This window comes from Chiloscyllium punctatum, chromosome 40, assembly GCF_047496795.1.
Source record: "Chiloscyllium punctatum isolate Juve2018m chromosome 40, sChiPun1.3, whole genome shotgun sequence".
In the NCBI taxonomy this organism is placed as follows: domain Eukaryota; kingdom Metazoa; phylum Chordata; class Chondrichthyes; order Orectolobiformes; family Hemiscylliidae; genus Chiloscyllium; species Chiloscyllium punctatum.
This window is the reverse complement of record NC_092778.1, coordinates 59,079,882-59,102,564: the sequence shown is the minus strand read 5'-3', so window position 1 is coordinate 59,102,564 and position 22,683 is coordinate 59,079,882. Positions and strand designations below refer to the sequence as shown.

Here is a 22,683-nt window from a genome sequence, read left to right as displayed (position 1 = left end):
CACTCTCTCTTAAAGTGACCTGTCTTTCCACAGTAATAACATCCCGCCTGTGGGGATTTCCACTTTGATCCTTGTTCCTGTCTACCAGACCCCTTACCATCTCTTCCCCGATCTCTTCTCTTCCCTTTATTTTTAACATATTACCTGCCACCAGTTTCCTTATCCTTTTAGTTTTGTCCTTTTCTTTATTACCTCATCAACCGTGGCTATCATTATTTTTGCCTTCTGTTCCTGCTTCTCATGTTACGTTGCCAGATCAGTTGCTGAGCCGATTTAACCAACTGAACAGCTTTAGGGCAACCTCATGGCCATTCCTCATCACCCAATGTTTTGTTTAGATCTTGATTTTTTAAAGAAAAATTGCAATATTTCTTGTTCCCTGTAATCTCAAATATTAATTTATGCTTGTCTAACTTAAATATACATTTAGGAATCTTACTTGTGTATATATACATACACATATATATATATATATATATATATATTATATATTCATATTTATATATTATAAATTCATTTATTCAGTGTTTAATATTTAAAATATAAAATGCATACAGTTCCCAACTCTGAAATCCACCACAATCACCCAGTTCTTGTCCCCGATTCAAATCCAAAACTAGTCCTCCCAAGTAGTCCTAACCAGTCATTGCTCAATTACAATGCTATAGGTCATGAAATAACCAGAGCTGCCTTAAAAGGATTTGTCTATTCAAGTTAAAACTTCAATTGTCCTCCATAAATCGCTTTTCTGTCAGAATAAAAGAGATTAGTTAGAAACTGATAGTAAGGCAGTCATGACCTGTAAAAAGAACATTTTATTTCATAATCTTGCAAAATCCTTAACCTTAAAAGAAATCATGTTAAAATTTCCATAATAGAAATCAAATTCAAAACAGTCCCGGATCTCAAGCTCCAGGGAACATTCAATCACCAACAAACAAATGTGCATTCACACTGAATCACAAAGGGTTAAACTTTCTACTAGCTGTACAGCTCTTATATCTCTCTCTCTCTCACACACACACACTCACACACCATGTCTCACAGACACTTTGAGTTTTCCGCAATGACTCCTCTAGCTTTTGAATATTTTTCTGGGCATCTGGCCATAAGTTAGTTACGAAGTGCACCCTCAGTAGCCCTTCAGCTACTAGCCCTTCTGACACGAAGCATAATCTGATTCGTCCTGACTGTAAGGCTGTTTTTCATTGACATTTTATCATTTGTTTTTTATCCTTTCCTCGCATCTGAGGATTGTACTTCCAATCTCGTAAAGTTTTTCCTAAAGACTGTCCGTTGGGATATGGTCCTCGGACGTCCCTCTCATGTCCCCTTCTAAACTTAAATCACTATTTTTATTCCCCATTTCTATGATCAGCCGTTTCTTTATGTAATTTAGTTAACCTTACTGAGATCTGGTGTCACCTGCTTCCACATCCACTTCAGGGCCCTGACCTTCGCGTGGGGGATTTCCCCTCTTAACAACCAGTCTAAGGCTGGGTGATCAAATCAAGTAGACACCTTACTCATCAGATTAATCTTAGCCAATTAAAAACTTTAATGTAAGAGTTGCCAATTACCCGTACTTCTCGTACGTCCCCGACCACCAAGGCAATACTTAAAGGTCCCTTTTCTTACCTTGGTCTGTGCACAAGAGTTACCTGGTCAAATTCGCGCGTCCTTATCCCGCGGCAATACCCTGGATATATCCACCTGGCAACTGTGACAACTGCTACCTACCCTGGTTGATCGTGTTCACCTAACCCGGTCGCCCAGAACCACGGATATATCCGAATGGCAGCAAATACCGCTGCCTACCCCGGTCACCTGGATAAATCTTTTAAGACCTTTCTTACCCGGTTCTTGTGCACATAAGAGTCACCCAACCGAACCCGCCGCGCCTGCCCATCTTATTTCCAGGGTCTCCCAGTCTGGATCGCGCTCGCCCAAAGCCGCCTCGGCAACAAGGGGGAACCAGAGATCGCCGAAATCAGCAAGGTGCACCTTCTCCGTTTCTCCAAGAATGTCGAGCGACTGGAGCTTGGGATCCCAGACGAGCCCCCAAATCTGTTAGAAACAAAATCAATAAAACTTTAGACGAGACCAACAAATCTGGAAACAAGACAATTTATTATGGACTTGCAAGTACGGGCTGCAACTGCACAAAGCAATTGAGCGAATTAGACTTGGGTTAGTTTACAATTATACCTTTGAGCTGAGTGAGGTCACCTCTCCAGACTCCTAATTACCCAATCTCTCTTACTAGGCTATACAACTGCCCATCTTCGCTCCACCCTTGTTACTTCCCCTTCCCTATCCTCCCTGTTAGTGCTAACATTCATTATTTTGTAGTACATCAAGATATAGTTTAACATTTTGTATCAATACTGCTGGTACATTCCATTCTCCGTATACTTCATCAATTTTGTATCATTTTTGTACAGCTCAGGCAGTTTAGTTATCTCAGTTTTTTTGCAAAACTTATTTTAAAAGAGTTAACTTGCTTATATTATATTCCAAATAGTATTTAATTAACCGTAATTAAAAGTAAAGATGCACTTCCCTAAGTACCTGCAGAGTTGATAGTTTTCCTGCTGGACCCCTTTTCTTCATTTTTTTTATATCTGCAAAAACAACACTTCTTTTCGTTTCTAACATTATGCATGAATCTTATAAGATTGGTGTGTAGCTACAGCAAGTTATTAGGAAATCTAACAAAATGTTTTGATTCATCATGAGGGAAATTGAATACAAAAGCAGGGAGGTTATGCTTCAGTTATACAGGACACTGGTGAGACATGATTATTTAAGGAAGATGTAAATGCATTGGAGGCAGTTCAGAGGAGACTTACCAGACTAATATCTGGAATAAGTGGCTTGTCTTGTGAGGAAAGATCAGGTAAGTTAGCATTTTATCCACTGGAGTTTAAAAGAAGGGATTTGATTGAAACATACAAGACCCCGAGGTCTTGACAGAGTAAATTGTGAAGCAGATGTTTCCTCTTACAGGATAATCTAGAATTAGAATGTAATCATTGTTTAAAAATAAAGGATCACCTTCTTTAAACATAGTCAACATGATTTTTCTTCTTTGAGTGTTGTGAATCCTTGGAACTCTCTTCCTGAAATAGGGAGGTAAGTTGAGTCCTTGAATATTTTGAAGGCAGAGGTAGATATATTCTTGCTAAACAAGAAGATAAAATGTTATCAGGGCAGGTAGGAATGTGGATTTGAGGTTACAATCAAATCAGACATGATTTTGTGTCACAGTGGAGCAGGCCAGAAGGGGTGAATTGCCTTTTCCTGCTCCTAATTCATATGTTCATTTGTTTGTGACTGGGAGAACAGCAGAAATTTTGATGAGTTGACATTTATGCAAGATGGAAGTGAGGAAGAAGACCAGAAGAACATTGCAAGTCAAATGTGGAAGTGACAAAGGCATGGAAAAGTGCTAAAGTAGATAGGAGATGGGCAATACTATGTCATTTGGTATCTTTAAGAACAGGAAGATCTGATGTTGGGAGTTCAGACTGATACCAAACAGCATTCCAAGGTTGCAAATAATCAGAGAGAGTTAGTATGGAGAGGGATGGAATTAGAGGCATTTGTAGTTTGTGACAGTGACCAAAAATAATAGTCCTGCTTTTATTAATGTGTAATCTGACAAGCTTGTGGTTCATCCAGCACATGATGTCAGCTAAGCAAACATAGAGGCAGTGGTAGTATACAAAGAAACAGTGGAGACTAAAAACTACGGCAGTCCCATGTCTTCAGAAACTGTCAATGAAGGACAGCAAGGTAAGGATGTAGGTAAGGATGAAGAGAGGTCCAACTAGGATAAAGCCTTGGAGATGTTCAGACCAAGAAATGGACAATTTGTTGTTGAAGATGCTGTGACTATGACTGGATAGGTAGTGATGGTGTATTCCACACCTGGACAACAGAGGAAGAAGTTGCTGAAACCTGAGAAGAGTACAAATTGTCAAAGGAGGGATAATGTATCATGGCTACAATTACAGAAGTCTGCAACATTTTTGACTTTGGTTCGAACTTTTTTCAGTGGTGCGGCAGGGGCAGAAAATTGAATGATTTAAATGTAAATTGCAGAAAATATTTTTGGTAATTGTAGGTGATAATATATCACATTGACTGGATTATTTTATACAATAATTATAATAATAATTTTCCTTTTCTAACTGCATCTTCATCAATGAAACAAGATTCCTGTTTGCTGTTTCAGTATGAATTACCCTATTTATCCACATTAAGAATGATCTGCTTTTTTTTTTAGGAACCTATTTGTTCCAGATACTGCCAAATCCCATTAACCCCTTGTGGGATATAGGTAAATTAATGTTAATTCTGCAATTCTGCAATTCCATTTTACAAAGTAAAATGGACTCACACCAGTGTGTAATTGTTTTAGCCACGAGCTGAGTCAACAAGAATGGAAACGATGTGGAGGAAATATATAATTGTTTTTGTATTAGCTAAAACTGTATGTCAGAATGAAATGTGACTTCAAAACAATGGTAGACATTATGGGCAAGTAGATAAGATGTTGTGAGGGGATGAAGTTAAGCTAGATACGCCTGTACAAACAGTAGGTATAAACATCTGTTTCCCACTTTTACAGAGACAGAGGAACAAACCCCAATTAAAAGGGTCATAGGGATCAGAACGGCCTCGGGAAAGGCACAGATGAAGGGGGTAGATAATGATGAAGAAAGAATATGCCTAACAATGACCTACAGCAGGATGAGGTCAAACAGCCTTGTAAGGCCAGAAATAAGCATTTTGTCACAGACAAGGCCGGATAAGGCAAGAGATAAACAGGGGTAATGGGGGCCGGTCTTAGGGAAATGGAAGATGTAAACAGGGGAGGAGCAATGTAAAACAAAAGAAATCAAATCATATAAATGTTGTGTATGAATTGAATTTGGTGTGTATGTCCTCTGCCTTATAGACACTGGACATCACACCCACTTGCAAGTGTAAAATAAATGACACTACTGATTCAGATCTTGTCTCGGACTGAAATTATTGAAGTGTGTGAGCTTTGTTTCTCACAATTGGGGGCTCGTCCGTGATGTTCTTCCATCGCCGGGGGGAGTGGCTGGCCTTGGACACTGGGAAGATGCGTCCCGTTCCCCATTGAGGAGTGGTCTCGTGTCCTGGTTTGGTCCACTCTCTTGGGGACTGGTACGAATCCCACAAGAGAGACATTTGAATCAGACAGTGATAGGAACTCGATAGACAATACGGCACAAAGGGGCCAGGCAACTCTATGCACAGACCAAGGTAAGAAACCTGACTTTTAAGTATTGCCTTGGTGGCCGGAATTGAGTTTTAGTAGTTAATAAGGGACTAACGAAGGAACTCAATATGGGTTGTGCTGTGGGTAAGGAAAAAGCCTCCGGGAAAACCAAAGAAGGGAAAGGCAATGGAAATGGAGGCGGGGTCCCTTACAACATACCTCCAAAAAGTCCTTTTGGGCAGGATGTTGTGGAATTGGCAAAATAATACTTGTACAAGGGAAAAAGATGATTAAATATTGTTGCTTCGTATGGACTAAGGAATCCATTCTTTGTCCCGCCTCGCTGAATTTTAAACCAAAGAAAGTAGGAATGTCAACACGGTCAATTACTGTTTCAGGGGTAAAAGAGGAAGGATTTACTGTTCCAGTATTTGAACCTATGATGATAGAAGGTCCTAAGGATAGGGTCACAGGGGAACTGTTGTATATCCCTGATATAGGAAGTAACTTATTAGGGAGAGATTTAATTATCCTCTTAGGACTGGAGATTGGCATTCAGGAAAAAGAATTAGTTGTACAAAGGCAATGTTGACAGAGGATGTGGAGAGAGAGATAGACCCTATTGTATGGGCTAGGGAAGGGAATTGTGGAAAATTACAGATCCCTCCCCTTGAAGTAAATTAAAAAAAAAGGAAAGGGGACGTTGTCTGTGAGTGACAATATCCCATTTCCATAGAAGGTAAACGAGGACTGCAGCCAGTAATTGAAGGACTGATTAGAGATGAACTGTTGGAGCCATGTATGTCTCCTTATAATACCCCAATTCTACCAGTGCGGGAATCCGATGGAACTTATCGATTGGTGCAGGATTTGAGAACATTAAATCGAATAGTACAGATCAGGCACCCAGTGGTGCCAAACCCCTATACGTTATTAAGTAAGATCCCTCATGACCACAAATGGTTTAGTGTGATAGATTTAAAGGATGCCTTTTGGGCTTGTCCCTTGGCAGAGGAAGGTACGAATTTGTTTGCCTTTGAGTGGGAAGACCCTAAGACAGGACAGAAACAGCAATACCGGTGGACTGTGCTCCCCCAGGGGTTTACGGTCTCCCCGAATTTATTTGGACAGATGTTAGAACAAATATTGGAGAAATTTAGCAGCCCCAAGGGGACTACCCTGTTGCAGTATGTAGACGACCTCTTAGTAACAGGAAAAAGAAGAGAAAGAGTAGTAGAAGCCACTAACAAATTATTGAATTTCCTGGGCCAGCAGGGACTGCGAGTATCTAAAAACAAACCACAATATGTGGAGCAAGAAGTGAAATACTTGGGACATTTAGTTAGTGAGGGAAAGCGAAAGATAAGCCCGGAACGGATAGAGGGAATAGTGGGAATGCCGCTGCCCATCACTAAACGGGAGTTACACAAATTTTTGGGTCTCATGGGTTATTGCAGATTGTGGATTGATTCCTATGCACAGAAGACTAAGAAATTATATCTCAAACTATTAGAGGGGGAAGCAAAATGTCTAAGTTGGGATGATGAGGCAAAAGAGATCTGATCCATGCCCCCGTGTTAGCCTTACTTTTCCTAAATAAATCTTTCCACCTCTTTGCTACCGTGGATAAGGGAGCGGTTTTGGGAGTATTAACCCAGAGGTGGGGGAAGGAATTAGTACACGAAGAATTGATTAAACGGGTCTTGGAATCCCTATTACTCCCCCGAGAAATAGCAGTAGTGCATGTAAATGGTTATCAGAAAGGAAATGAACCAGAGGTTAGGGGAAATAGATTAGCCAATGAAGTGGCGAGGGAAGCCGCCCTGAACCCACAAGAAGTGGTGATTCATTCCCTAATACCTACTGTCCCAGGTCCTCGGGAAGCTCCTATATTTACTGAAAGCGAAGAAAATGAATTGAGAGATTTAGGGGCTGTAAAAACAGCAGACGGGCATTGGATGTTACCTGATGGAAGAAGAATGTTAAACAAAATGATGATGCGAGAGATTATGGCTGTCCTACACCAAGGCAGCCACTGGGGAGTACAAGCAATGTGTGATTTAGTTCTTAGGGAATATGGATGTAAAGGAATATATACAATTGCTAAACAAATATGTGAGGGATGTATCATATGCAAAAAGGTAAATAAGAAAGTCTTGAGAAAACAGACCCCGGGAGGAAGAGACCCAGAATTGAGACCTTTCCAGAGTATACAAGTAGATTATACTGAACTCCCCAGGGTAGGGAGACTAAAATATATGCTAGTCATAGGAGATCATTTATCTGGTTGGGTTCAGGCATACCCCCTAGCTACTGCCACTGCGAGTGGAGTGTCTAAAACAATATTGGAGCACATAATTCCCCGATGTGGGCTAGTGAATCGTATAGATTCCGACCAAGGAACTCACTTTACCTCTAAAGTGTTACAAGGGGTAATGAAAGGATTGGGAATTTCCTGGGAGTTCCATACTCCATGGCACCCGGCATCATCGGGAAGGGTTGAGAGAATGAACCAAACACTCAAACGACAGTTCTCTAAATTGATAATAGAAACCAGACTCCCTTGGACCAAATGTTTACCTATAGCTCTCTTGCGAGTACGAACAGCCCCAAGGAAAGATTTGGGACTATCCCCCTATGAAATCTTATTTGGATTACCTTACTTGGGAACGAATGGAGAATTGCCAATTCCCGAAACTAAAGATTTGTTTTTAAAGAAGTATATACTGGGCTTGTCCTCCTCTTTGTTTTTCCTCAGGAAACAGGGTTTATTGGCACAGACTCCACCCCTTGAATGCACCGTTCATCCCATCCGGCTGGGCGATTGAATCTTAGTAAAATCATGGACAGAGACTAAATTGCAGCCGGACTGGGAAGGACCGTACCAGGCTCTTTTGACCGAAACAGCAATAAGGACAGCGGAGAAAGGCTGGACTCACTACACTTGGGTCAAAGGGCCAGTGGACCCTCCAGTTGAGGAAGAAGTCTGGACAGAATACTGGGAATGCTGCTTAGAGTTATGATGCTAGCTCTCTTAGTATTGGGATTTCGTCAAATATCATTTTCATATGTATTATTAACGGTTCCTGAATCTGATAATCCACAAGTAATAGACGCTGATGTATGCAGCTTAGTAAATTGTGGGGATGTAGATAATCAGAGACAGTACTGCAGCTTTGAGATACATCTTAAGTCCTATGGGAATGGCCTTGGGGATGGTACTTAGTATAATGGTCTCGTCACAGTACACAGGACCCCCTTCCGACCAGCTCGCGACTGTCCCGATAAAAAGTGTAACCCAATATACCTAACGATAAGGAAAACCACATGGCACGAAACAATCCTGGGGGGGGGGGCACCTATGAGATACAATGAAATGAAACGTTTGGGATAGAAATGAAAGCAAATGGGAAGGATTTCTTGGGCTATTGTTTTCGAATTAGCGTAGGATGGGGAAAACGGGTAGAACTACTGGGTAATAAGATACAATCTTTCACCCCTCCCGATGATCCTAAAGTTGTAAAATTTATAGAGGTAAAGGATTTGAAACAGAGCATTGAAATAGAAACTGGGTACGGGGATGCAAATGCCTGGGTTGAATGGGTAAAGTATACTGTAAAAAGTCTGAACAAAAGCAATTGCTGTGCATGTGCCTCCGGTAGGCCAGTGGCCCAGGTGGTTTCCTTTCCACTCGTGTAGAAGCGATGCAGGAAGGGCATGAAATGTATGATAGCCCTGTATCAGGATGAGACTGCATGGAATGATAGGAATTGTACCTCCCTATCTCTGATGTTCCCTCCCTTGGAGAAGAAAGATGCAAAAGGTCCCCCCCTATTTTCCGCCGCAGTTGGAAATCACACATCGTGTGTGCGTAGACGAGGTACAAGTCGGTCGAAAGATTTGGTGGAGCTCAAATTATGTACAGAGATTAAGAATGTTACCGAAATGGAGAAGGGAGGGAACTACTCAGCACTAAAGGTTCCCCGAGCGGATCTGTGGTGGTACTGTGGAGGCAAAATATTGAGACCCATGCTACCTCCAGATTGGAGAGGGATATGTGCAATTGTACAATTGGCAATTCCATTTACCCTGGCATTTGAGAAGGAAAAGATAGGAGGGAAAAAGGGAAGGGGTGAGAGATTACTGTTAGACACTTCTTTCGATGACAGGATTTATCTCGATTCTGTAGGAGTCCCTGGGGGGTACCTGATGAATTCAAGGCTCGTAACCAGATTGCAGCAGGCTTTGAGTCAGCTCTCTTTTGGTGGGTAACAATGAATAAAAATGTAGATTGGATAAATTACATTTTCTATAATCAACAGCGATTCATAAATTATACAAGAGATGCGGTTAAAGGAATATCAGACCGGCTTGATGCGACAAGTAGGATGGCATGGGAAAACAGAATGGCCCTTGATATGATTTTAGCAGAAAAAGGGTGTGTGTGTGTGTGTGATGTTAGGAGGAAGCTGTTGTACCTTTATTCCTAATAACACTGCACCTGATGGTTCAATTACTCAGGCCTTAAGGGGATTGACTACCTTAGCAAAGGAACTGGCTGAGAATCCATGAGTAGACACATCTCTCATGGGATGGCTTGAGTCCTGGTTTGGAAGGTAGAAGGGGGTGGTGGTTTCTATCCTTACTTCCCTGATAGTAGTAGTCGGGGTATTGGTGGCCATTGGCTGTTGTATCATACCCTGTATACGAGGACTCACCCAAAGACTGATTGAAACAGCCTTGATGAAACAGGTGCCCCTAGAAGATAAATGCAGAAGATAACAAATGGTAATTAAAGAAAAGGGGGAAATTGTGGGATATAGGTAAATTAATGTTACTTCTGCAATTCTGCAATTCCATTTTACAAAGTAAAATGGACTCACACCAGTGTGTAATTGTTTTAGCCACGAGCTGAGTCAACAAGAATGGAAACGATGTGGAGGAAATATATAATTGTTTTTGTATTAGCTAAAACTGTATGTCAGAATGAAATGTGACCTCAAAACAATGGTAGACATTATGGGCAAGTAGATAAGATGTTGTGAGGGGATGAAGTTAAGCTAGATACGCCTGTACAAACAGTAGGTATAAACATCTGTTTCCCACTTTTACAGAGACAGAGGAACAAACCCCAATTAAAAGGGTCATAGGGATCAGAACGGCCTCGGGAAAGGCACAGATGAAGGGGGTAGATAATGATGAAGAAAGAATATGCCTAACAATGACCTACAGCAGGATGAGGTCAAACAGCCTTGTAAGGCCAGAAATAAGCATTTTGTCACAGACAAGGCCGGATAAGGCAAGAGATAAACAGGGGTAATGGGGGCCGGTCTTAGGGAAGTGGAAGATGTAAACAGGGGAGGAGCAATGTAAAACAAAAGAAATCAAATCATATAAATGTTGTGTATGAATTGAATTTGGTGTGTATGTCCTCTGCCTTATAGACACTGGACATCACACCCACTTGCAAGTGTAAAATAAATGACACTACTGATTCAGATCTTGTCTCGGACTGAAATTATTGAAGTGTGTGAGCTTTGTTTCTCCACCCTTTTGTAACATATTCCCAACACATTGTTTAGTATTATTAGCAGATCTGACTAGTCAAATGTTATCATTTGAGAAACAGTCTAAACCATCTCAATGTAAAGTCCAAATTAAGACAACTGGCAAAAGATGGGAATAAAAAAAACACACAGCGAGCTGTTTTGATTTTAAGGTAAAGATAAAGTCACCATAGTCTGAAAGGATCCAAGTGCTACTCTTTAATTAGAGAGCGATGACTGGTGGTAATTTAACCTAAGGGTCACACTGAGGTTGAGAATCTGGGACCTTCTTGGTAACCTCATGATTTTAAACATATTGACTGAAAGGATGGTATAAGTAGAATGGGAATGATAATCTTCCAAAAGAGGGGATGACTCAACAGGTCTGGCAACATCAAAGGAGAGAAAGAAGATGTCTCCTCTCCACAGATATTACCAGACCTGCTGAGTTTTCCTAGCAATTTTTGTTCTTGTTTCTGATTTCCAGTATCTGCAATTAATTATCTTTTTTAACCTTTCAAATGGGATTGGATCAATACTTGGAGTGGGTAGAATCATCCCTTCAGTATGGAAGCAGGCCATTCAGCCCATCAAGTCCACACCGACAGTCCAAAGAACATCCCTCCCAAACCCAACCACCCACCATATCCCCTAACCTTACGTCTACTATGGCTAATCCACTTTGCCTACTCACCCCAGAACTCTATGACAATTTCAGCATGCACATCTTTGGACTGTAGGAGGAAACTGGAGCACCTGGAGGAAACCCATGCAGAGTCAAAGAGTGACACAGCATGGAAACAGATCCTCAGCCCAACAAGTCTACATTGATCAAAATTCCAAATAATCTAATCCCACCTGCCTGCTCCTGGCCCATATCCCTCCAATCCTTTCCTATTCATATACTTATCCAAATGTCTTTTAAACATTGTAGTTGTACCCACATCCACCACTTCCTTTGGAAGTTCATTCCACTCGCGAATCACCCATTGTCTAAAAAATTGCCTCCTATGTCTTGTAAAAATCTCTTTCCCCTCACCTTAAAAATGCGCCCCCGTGTCTTGAAGTCCCCGCCATCCTGGGGAAAAGACAACTACCATGAACAACTGTGTCTATACCTCTCATTACTGTGCAAACTCCGCACAGACAGTCACCCTGAGACTGGAATCGAACCGTGGGGCAGCAGCGCTGACCAACCATCTGCAGGGTTTGGGTGGGAATGAGGTTGGCACGATGGGCAGAATGGCCAGCTCTCTGGGTGATAGAGTACACTGGATTGCTGTGTTTTTTTCCCAGTGATGAGGAGGCAGGGCGGGGAATGCTGATCATTTGGTTGCTGTGCTGGGGTCGATGTGAATGATAGATGTTGCTGCTCGCGCTCTCCCTCCCTCCCTCCCTGGGCTGTGCTCGCGCCGGATCCGTTCAACTGCCGTGCAGGCCCCTTGGCAACCGGCCCCCTCCCTTGACAACCGGTCCCCCTTCGGCAAACGGTCTCCCTTGACAGCCGGCCATTGCTGTGACAGGAGGCGGAGGAGGCTACGGCTCCGACACCGCGGATCATGAGGCAGGTGAGGAAGGCCCGGCATCTTTCTTCCTTCTCCTCCTCGTCACCTCGGCCCCGGCTCCTTCCACACCCCACCCGGCCCTCTCTCCGTGTTTTTATTAATTAACCCACCCCCCCTCTCTCTCTCTTAACTGTCTCCAGGCTCTCGTCGACGACACCGAAGACGTGTCCCTGGATTTCGGCACCGAAGAGGAGGAGGAGCTGGCGCTGAGGAAAAACAGGATCAGGTAAACGTGGCGCCGGGGGGGTAACACTAACCGGTCCCCATGGGCTACAGGTGTGTCCGGGGTAACACTGACAGCCCCCTGGGCTACAGGTGTGTCTGGAGTAACACTGACCACCCCTGAGCTACAGGTATGCCAGGGCTAACACTGACTGCCCCTGGGCTACAGGTGTGTCTGGAGTAACACTGACCACCCCTGAGCTACAGGTATGCCAGGGCTAACACTGATTGCCCACTGGGCTGCAGGTATGTCGGGGGTAACACTGACTGCTCCCTGGGCTACAGGTGTGTCGGGGGTAACACTGACTGCTCCCTGGGCTACAGGTGTGTCCGGGGTAACACTGACCACCCTCCTGGGCTACAGGTGTGTGTGGGTTAAAATTGACCGCTCCCTGGGCTACAGGTGTGTCCGGGGTAATACCGACTGCTCCCTGGGCTACAGGTGTGTCCGGGGTAACACTGACCACCCTCCTGGGCTACAGGTGTGTGCGAGTTAAAATTGACCGCTCCCTGGGCTACAGGTGTGCTCAGGGTAACACTAACCGCCTCCTGGACTCAGGTATGTCCAGGGGAACACTGACCACCCTCCTGGGCTACAGGTGTGTCGGGGGTAACACTGACTGCTCCCTGGGCTACAGGTGTGTCCGGGGTAACACTGACCACCCTCCTGGACTCAGGTGTGTCCGGGGTAACACTGACTGCTCCCTGGGCTACAGGTGTGTCCGGGGTAACACTGACCACCCTCCTGGGCTACAGGTGTGTCCGGGGTAACACTGACCACCCTCCTGGGCTACAGGTGTGTGCAGGTTAAAATTGACCGCTCCCTGGGCTTCAGGTGTGCTCAGGGTAACACTAACTGCCTCCTGGGCTACAGGTGTGTCGGGGATAACACTGATCACCCCCTGGGCTACAGGTGTGTTGGGGGTAACACTGACTGCCCCCTGGGCTACAGGTGTGTATGGAGTAACACTGACCACCCCTGAGCTACAGGTGTGTCCGGGGTAACACTGACTGCTCCCTGGGTTACAGGTGTGTCTGGGGTAACACTGACCGCCTCCCGGACTCGGGTGTGCCTGGGATAACACTGATCACCCCCTGGGCTACAGGTGTGTCCCGGGTAACACTGACCGCCCCCTGGGCTTCAAGTGTGTATGGAGTAACACTGACCTGTAGCCCAGGTAACACTGACTGCCCCCTGGGTTACAGGTGTGCCCAGTAACATTCTGGTTCTGGAAAGTTAGTCCAGTGATAATTTTCCTAACCCCTTAATATTAGAAAAACTGTATGAGAAGTATTGCACTGAATTCACCTTTTACTTGGTATCAGGGCCAAGAGTTTCCAGGCCAAAAGTACCCTGACTGAGTGCTGTCATCCTGGCCAAACATGGCTCAGGCAGTCAATGTCATGCAGGTACACCCAAGGCTGTTTAATCCAATAGTCAATTTATGTATTTTTTAAACTATGGGTCTTTTATGTTATTGGACTTCTGAATTTTTGTCATTTACATTTAAACAGCGCAGCAATGAAGCATGTCATGTGCGTGTTTCCCAATTTTAAATGTGTCTTGAAGAAATAACTGCAGTTAGAAGGTACTATTGTCATATTCTTCGACTTGACTCAGGAACTGTTCTGGATAACTTATAGATTGTATTTTACAGCTGAGAGAGGGACCTTTTAGTGCCTGTGCTGATATTCTGAAAGAAGTTGTAAACTAGACCCAGTCTACCTCGATAATACTTTGCTAATGGTCAACTCTTTAAGAAGTAATCAAGACATCTATTTTGTGGGTATATTTTTCAATAGGAAAGGAACAAATGCAGGTAAACAGAGCTGAGCTGCACGTCAGGCATGAATTTGAATGGCTTGTTGATATTTGGCCAGTTCCCATGTTGTCCTTTCACTTATGTATTTGGACTCCTGAGTTGCTCTGCTACTTTCTTTTTGATAGTTAGACATTTAGTCTAGAAGTCAAAATGAGCTGAAATTATTTGCTTAGATATATTAGTTAACTAAAGGCAGTTGGGAAGGATTTTAAAAAATAAATAAAGTGAGAAAAATTTATTGGAGCAGTATTGCCAACAGATTTGCAGTGCAAATTAACTTTCAAATTTGAATTGGTGGATAGAGTCATACAGCACAGAAACAGAAACTGACCCACACTGACCAGACATCCCAATCTGACTAGTCCTGTTTGTCAGCATTTGGCCCATATCCCTCTAAACCCTTCTTACTCATAAACCTATCAGATGCTTTTTAAATGTTGTAATTGTACTTGCCTACACCATCTCCTCTGGCAACACATTCCGTAAAGCACCACTCTCTGTGTGAAAATGTTACCCTTCAGGTCCTTTTTAAATCTTTCCTCTCTCACCATAAATCTATGCCGTCTAGTTTTGACTTCCCACACTGGGAAAAAGTCCTTAGCTATTCACCCTAAAAATGCCCTCTCATGATTTTATAAACTTCTATAATGTCACCTCGCAGCCTCCAATGCTCCAGGGCAAGTGACCCCAGCCTATTCAGCCTCTCCCGATAACTCAAACTCTCCAGTCCTGGCAGCAGCCTTTTCTGCACTTTTTCAAGTTTAACAATATGTTACTGAATTCAAGGTGTACAATAAAGGGAATGTGACAGAATGGATAAAAGGTTGGCTATAGACTAAGAGTAATTGTTAATGGATGTATTAGGCTAGAGGAATGTAAGAAATAAATTTGGAACCATTTCTGTTTTTTTAATAGTTTATGCTTTTAAAACAATACAAACATTTTTTAAAAATCAAATGATAGAAATATTCAATAGAGTAAGCATATTGTGGATGGAGAATATTAACTTTTTTAGTTAACATTTCAGGTTTTGTCAGAACAGTGGCTGCATGTGGGCATTGTGGTAATTGTGAATATGTTTTAAAATAATTTTACAAGAGGGTCACAGGGTATAGGGAATTAAAAGCTAGAATCACATTAGCTACAATAAGCTAAATAGGTGATACACCTTATTCGAATGTTCAAACGATTGTCGTCAAACATTTCATGTAAATATTTATCAAAATCACTTGACATCTTTCAGCTTCCATGCCAAAGTATTGTATTAACTTTAAGGTACATGGATTATGGAAGGGGCTCAATCAGAGTTCTTTGTCTTTCAGGTGATGGCAGAGGGAGTGGGGTGGCAAGGTGGGGAACCTCTGCATGAAGGTGATCGTTGGGTCAGAATGTAATCAGATTTGGCTGTATATAATTTTTTCCTCCCACCGTATCCATGAATTAGCCTGATTATTATCATTGTCCACCTCAATACAGCATACTAAAAGCTAACTATTGCTGACAGTTTCACCTTGAATCACTGCCCTAGGAAGAGGAGAAATCTGAGTGATACAGTCATTAATCACATAGTATCTCTATGTTTTAAGACTGATAACTAGAATGCCTTCTTGGTGTGATTTTTGATTCTTGAGCATTTATGTTAACTAAAATTCTTGTTTGTAATTTATTTTGTTTCTTGAGCATTTATAATGATGGAAATTCTTGTCTCTTTGGTGTTTGCTTGCTCAGCCTCTGATATTCATAAGGGTACTACCAACGTTTTCTCTCACACCTGATTTCAAATAGACAGCTGCAGCATAACAACAGCTGCTGAAAGTTCTCTATTCTATTAAATCTGTAGGCGATTTAAAAGAAAAATCAGCATTTTATGTGATGCTGATTTGAATAAACTAATTGAATTAGGTTGTAAGTAACCTAGCAGAAAATGTAATGTCTGTAAATTGTACTTTATGAATGCATTTCAGCCTCTATTTCCAGCATAACTCTGTGGGGAAGCATACTAAAATGGAAAAGGCAATATTTGTCTGTCTTGTAAAAGATTAAAATGCATGGAAACTATTATCTTCTGAAAATATTTTCTCAAAAAAAGATACTTCCTTATGGGTTGAGTGATGGAATAACTATGCACAAGTTTCATCACAAATTTAATTAATAAATTTCTGTGTGGAATGTAAAAGGACACAGCTATTTTTAATGGACTACTTATTTTCAATACAAGTGTGATTGTAGAATGACAGAAAAATGAATATCACCCCTCACCATCTGATGTAATTTAGCACCTTGGAATTTCCTACATTTGTTTAAAACTAACAAAATGTGGATGTGTCTTTACCATTTGATCGTTGCCGTAATTGTCTTTTAAATGGTTATGGAACATAGAACAGTACTGCACAGTACTGTTGTGCCAATCTTTTATCCGACTCTTAGATCAAACTAAGCTACATACCCTTCATTTTACTATCATCCGTATGCCTATCCAAGAGTTGCTTAAAAACCGCTAATGTAGCTGACTCTACTACCATTGCTGGCAGTGCATTCTACGCACCCATCACTCTCTGTGTAAACAACCTACCTCTGACATCTCCCTAAACCTTCCTCCAATCACCTTAAAATTATGCCTCTTCATGAGAGCCATTTCTGTCCTAGGAAAAAAAGTGCTGACTATCCATTCTGCCTCTGCCTCTCATCACCTTGTACACCTCTATCAAGTCACCTTTCATACTTCTTTGCTCCAATGAGAAAAGTCTGAGCTCCTTCAACCTTTCTTCATAAGACATGCCCTTCAGTCCAGGCAGCATCCTAGTAAATCTCCTCTGCACCCTGTTGAAAGCTTCCACATCCTTCCTATAATGAGGTGACCAGAACTGAACACAATATTCCAACTGTAGTTTAACCAAGGCTTTATAGAGCTGCAGCATAACCTTGTAGCTCTTAAACTCTATCCCCCTGCTAATGAAAGCAAACACATCATATGCCTTCTTAACAACCCTATCAACTTGGATGGAAACTTTGAGGGGTCTGTGGATGTGGACCCCAAGATCCCTCAGTTGATCCACACTGCCATGAATCCTGCTTTTAATTCTGTAACCTGCATTCAAATTTGACCTTCAAAAATGAATCACTTCACACTTTTCCAGGTTGAACTCCATCTTAGCTCAGCTCTGCATCTTGTCAATGTCCCATGGCAACCTACAACAGTCCTCCACACAATCCACAACTCCACCAACCTTTGTGTCATTGGCAAACCTACCACCCCACCTTTCACTTCATTATCCAAGTTATTTATAAAAATTACAAAGATCAAAGGTCCCAGAACAGATCCCTGCGGAACAGTACTGTCAACGAGCTCTAGTCTGAATACTTTCCATCTACTACCACACTCTTGTCTTCTATGGGCCAGCCAAGTCTGGATCCAGACAGCCAAATTTCCTGTATTCCATGCCTCCTTACTTTCTGACTAAGCCCACCATGGGGAACCTCATCAAACGCTTTGCTAAAATCCATTTACACTACGTCCACTGCTCTCCCTTCATCAATGTGTTTTGTCACATCCTCAAATAATTCAATAAGGCTTGTGAGGCATGAGCTGCTCCTCACACAACCATGCTGGATATCTCTAATCAAACTATCCTTTTCCAAATAATAATAAATCCTGTCTCTCAGAATCCTCTCCAGTAATTTGCCCAATATAATAGAATGCTTATCAATATAATTAGCGTGTTTTAGAGACTTAATATGCAAGGACTTAGGAGTCTGCATCTGTCCCATTATTAAAAATAAGTTATTTCATATTTCTATTCCTTGGAAAGACTTGAGACTAACTGGTATGTGAATGTACACCTGGAATGTCACATTTATGGCTGTGCTACAGTTAGGCATCGAGCACCAATGTGTCAAATGAAGAGAGCTGAATGAAATATACTCAGTGAAGCTGTAGTGTTTTGAGGGTAAAGGTGTATTTATTATGAACTTGTGAGGCCTAGAGAGGTAACAATATATAGTGCACATACGTTCTTGTGTTCAATGGATAAGAATTGTTCTCTGGTCATTTCTTTATCTTACTATGTCAAACACTCTTGTGAATGAGTGACCTGCTTCCAGTCCACCATCGATATTACTCATTAGCTAGCTTCTAAAGGGGTTGTACAAAGCTGACTTTCCATTGAAACCTTTGCCAATTTGCTCTCTCTCCATTAAGATTGTGAGCAGGAACTCAGCAGAAAGAGGAGTAAACTATTACATTAATACCCACTGCTGCTGTACATTGCTTTTGTAAAGAGCTGTAAAACTCTGCCTTGTGAAAGTGCTCACCTTCCCCTCGATGTGGAATGGTTAACAAGAAATGATTGGCATGAGGAAGTTAAATTCATAGACGATTTATCATACAGCCATGCAGTAATTAGCAATACATTTATGTTGCGGCATTGCAACTTAGCTGTGGCACCTTTGGTTTTAATAATCAACTATGTAAATTGGCCTGGGAACTAGTGCAGCAACGTTTTATTTTCAGGTGCCAACTTCCGCAATGCAGTGAGTGGCATATGTGGAAATAAACCTGAAAACTGCTTAATACAGCATGGATGACAGCTTGGGACATAATGCTGCTTGGCTGCTCCATTATGTCTGTGAATGCTGCCATGTAATTTGGAGAACTAAATATTAATTTCTCAGAAGGAAAAAGAAGAAATAAGTTGACATTAAAAAACAAGGTGGCTGGTCATCTTGCAGTTTGACTCAAGCTGGTTTTAATCTTACGAAATCTCATACAGAAGCATTATATAAAATGCTGAAGTAACATTATTTACGTTGGCTAATGGTTTATGATTCCACTTCTTTAAAAATGCTCAGAATATCCATATGCACTATCTGTTTCTGCATTTTGTGAAATTGCGATAACCATCGTATATCAGTAGAAATTCCCCCTTTTGCTTGCACAGATGACACAGAAACATAACATTCCGACCAACATTTTTAAGCTGGTGTTTTTGGTCTGCATGCATCCTTGCATCCTCTTGCATCCTTGCATTTTCTTGCTTTATCACTATTACCTTCTATTTTGTTTCTTTTATGTACTTATCCAGTTTTTCATTAAATGCACCTCTGCTATTAACCGCAAACATGCCATGTTTTATTGAGTTGTACACTCTTACTATCCCCAGGGTAAAGAAATTTCTCCTCAATTCCTTTATTGAACTTATTAATAACTATATTGTATTTATTGATTTAAATATTAGGTTCCCCTATCACTGGAAGCATCTCCATGTCCACTCTATTGAACCCATTTATGGATTTAAAGACTTAAATTAGGTCATTTCAGCCTTTCTTTTGTGGAGGAAAGAGCCTCAGCCTGTTTAGTTTATACTAAGTTGCACTTTGTCTGTTCTTGTGTCATTTTTTTGTATATCATGTTTACATATTCTCCTTTGTTCCTATGACCTTTTGAAATATGGAGACCAGAACTATATGCACTAAGTGTGGTCTAACCACAGTTCTACACCTGTTTAATATAATTTTCAAACTCTTATCTTCTAGAAATGAAATCCTAGAAGAAAAGTTGCATTCTTTCAGTTCTTGTGTCATCTTTTGTACATCTTGTTTATGTCCTCTCCATTGTTTCCTTGATCTTTTGTAATATGGAGACCAGAACTATACTCACTAAGTCTGGCCTAACCACAATTCTACACCTGTTTAACATAACTTTCAAATTCTTATCCTTTAGGAATGCAATCTCAGAAGAAAGGTTAATTGTGTAGTGCTGCTTCAGATAGTACTACAGAGAGTAGATGATTTGACAGGTGGAGACAAAGCTCTCAGCCACGAGCTGTGTGACTAACACCTGTTTCTTTAATTATATAAATGAAGAAATCCACTAGGGCCCACAGGTAGCACGCATCTCTCAGGAATGGGTGCTTGAAGTGATACTTCGCAAGCAAGATTGTCCTTTGCAGTGCTTTATTTGCACTCTCTCTGACTTTACTAACCTACATTGCTATTTGTAATGATTTCTGAATCTGTACCCTGAATCACTTTGCACCTCTATTGCAATTAGATTCTTATTTTTCATTCAAAGTTGTGCCGTTTCACATTAGTTTTCCATTTATATGTCCACTCTGAGTTTTTAAAATGTTGCCTTGTTGTGGCCTTCCTCTCAGAATTAATGTAAGCCAGATTTAACTCTTGCAACACTTGCAAAAGCATAATTTAGTCACTGATGCCCAGTTTGGGTTCTGCCAAGACCACTTGGCTCTTGACCTCATTATCACAGGGACTAAAGACCTGTGAGTCTGACATTGGTGGTGGGTACGTTGCTGGAGGTGATTCTGAAAGGTAGCATTTACATGCATTTGGAGAGGTAGGATTGACTAAAAAGAGTCGAGAGGTGCGAAGGAGGAGCGAAGGACTTCTGGAAAGGTGAGTCTAATGGTTTAAAAACCTTAGTGCAGGCGTCGGGGCCTCCATTTGCCGAGAGGTGTGAGGGAGGAGTGAAGGACTTCTGGGGAGTTTTTAAGTGGGTGAGATCCTGCAGAATGTGGCAGGTGAGAGACATTTCACATGTCTCTGTCGACTACATCTGCAGGAAGTGCACCCAACTCCAGCTCCTCGAAAACTGAGTTAGGGATCTGGAGCTGAAGCTGGATGAACAATGGATCATCCGGGAGGTTGAGGGGGAAATTGAGAGGATGTACAGGGAGGTGATCACTCCCCAGACACAGGATAAGGATAGCTGGGTTACTGTCAGGGGGAGGAAAGGGAACCGACGGTCAGAGCAGGGATCCCCTGTGGCCGTTCCCCTCAACAATAAGTATATCATTTTGGATACTGCTAGTGGGGACAGCCTACCGGGGAAAGCCATAGTTGTCAGGTCTCTGGCACTGAGCCTGGCACTGTGGCTCAGAAGGGAAGGGGGGTGGAATAGAAAAGCGCTAGTGGTAGGGGACTCGATAGTTAGACGGATTGACAGGAAATTTTGTGGTCAGGAGCGGGACTCCCGGAAGGTATGTTGCCTCCCTGGTGCCAGGGTTCAAGATGTTGCTGATCGGGTTTACAGGATTCTGAAGGGGAGGGGGAGCAGCCAGAAATCGTGGTACATATTGGCACCAATGATATAGCCAGGAAAGGGATTGAGGATCTGAAAGGTGACTATAGAGAGTTAGGATGGAAGCTGAAGAGCAGGACAAGTAGAGTAGTGACCTCGGGGTTGCTACCGGTGCCACGAGATAGTGAGATGAGGAACAGTCAGTGAATGCAACTTAACACGTTGCTGCGAGGCTGATGCAGGAGGGAGGGTTTCAGATACCTTGACCATTGGGATATCTTCTGGAGAAGGTGGGATCTGTACGTGAAGGACAGGTTGCACCTGAACTGGAGGGGTACAAATGTCCTGGGTGGGAGATTTGCTCGTGCGATTCGGGAGGGTTTAAACTAGTTTGGCGGGGGCAGGGTGGGAATTGGAGCTACACTTCTGAGAGGGGGTCAGTTGCAGACAGGACAGTGACAGGATATATTGAGTCTATCAGGAAGGTTTCTCGCGTGATGAGACAAAGGGATCACTTAAAGTGTGTCTGCTTTAATGCAAGGAGTGTCCGGAATAAGAGTGGTGAACTTAGAGCATGGATCAATACTTGGGACTACGGTGTTGTGGCCATAATGGAGACGTGAGTTTCACAGGGTCAGGGATGGTTGCTTGATGTTCCAGGGTTTAGAACGTTTAAAAAGAACAGGGAGGGTGGAAAATGAGGAGGGGGTGTAGCATTGCTAAACAGAGAGTGCATCACAGCTACAGAAATGAAGGTTGTTGAGGAAGGTTTGTCTACTGAGTCAATATGGATGGAAGTTAGGAACAGCCACCACATTGGGGGTTTACTACTGACCACCTAATAGCAGTAGAGAGATTGAAGATCTCATAGGCGGGCAGATTCTGGAAAAATGCAAAAGTCGCAGGGTTGTTGTTATGGGTGATTTCAACTTTCCCGATATCAACTGGAACCTCCTAAGTGCAGATGGTTTGGATGGAGCCGTTTTTGTCAGGTGTGTTCAGGAGGATTTCCTTACTCAGTATGTAGACAGACCGATGAGGATAGAGGCCATTTTGGATTTGGTGCTCAGCAACGAGCCAGGACTGGTGTCATATCTTGTGGTGGGAGAGCACTTTGGTGAAAGTGATCACAACTGCCTCACGTTCAGCATGGCCTTGGAGTGTGAAAGGTGTAGTTACCGAGGGAAGATATTTAATTGGGGAAAAGGAAATGATGATGCTATCAGACAGGAGT

At 42.3% G+C, this 22,683-nt stretch overlaps 1 protein-coding gene across 5 annotated transcripts in view; it reads left to right on the top strand.

Moving 5' to 3' along the window:
* Nucleotides 1–12,108: 12,108 nt before the first annotated feature.
* LOC140464654 (Golgi apparatus membrane protein TVP23 homolog A-like) overlaps nucleotides 12,109–22,683 on the top strand; it is a 66,904-nt gene continuing 56,329 nt past the window's right edge. Inside the window, exons 1-2 of one of the 5 annotated variants that reach the window (XM_072560014.1) lie at nucleotides 12,109–12,371; nucleotides 12,509–12,594. In XM_072560014.1, coding sequence (XP_072416115.1) covers nucleotides 12,363–12,371; nucleotides 12,509–12,594 — 95 coding nt within the window. In that variant the 5' untranslated portion in view covers nucleotides 12,109–12,362. The remainder of the gene's footprint in view (nucleotides 12,372–12,508; nucleotides 12,595–22,683) is intronic. The other 4 variants (XM_072560013.1, XM_072560011.1, XM_072560016.1 and 1 more) reach the window with 4 other exon arrangements.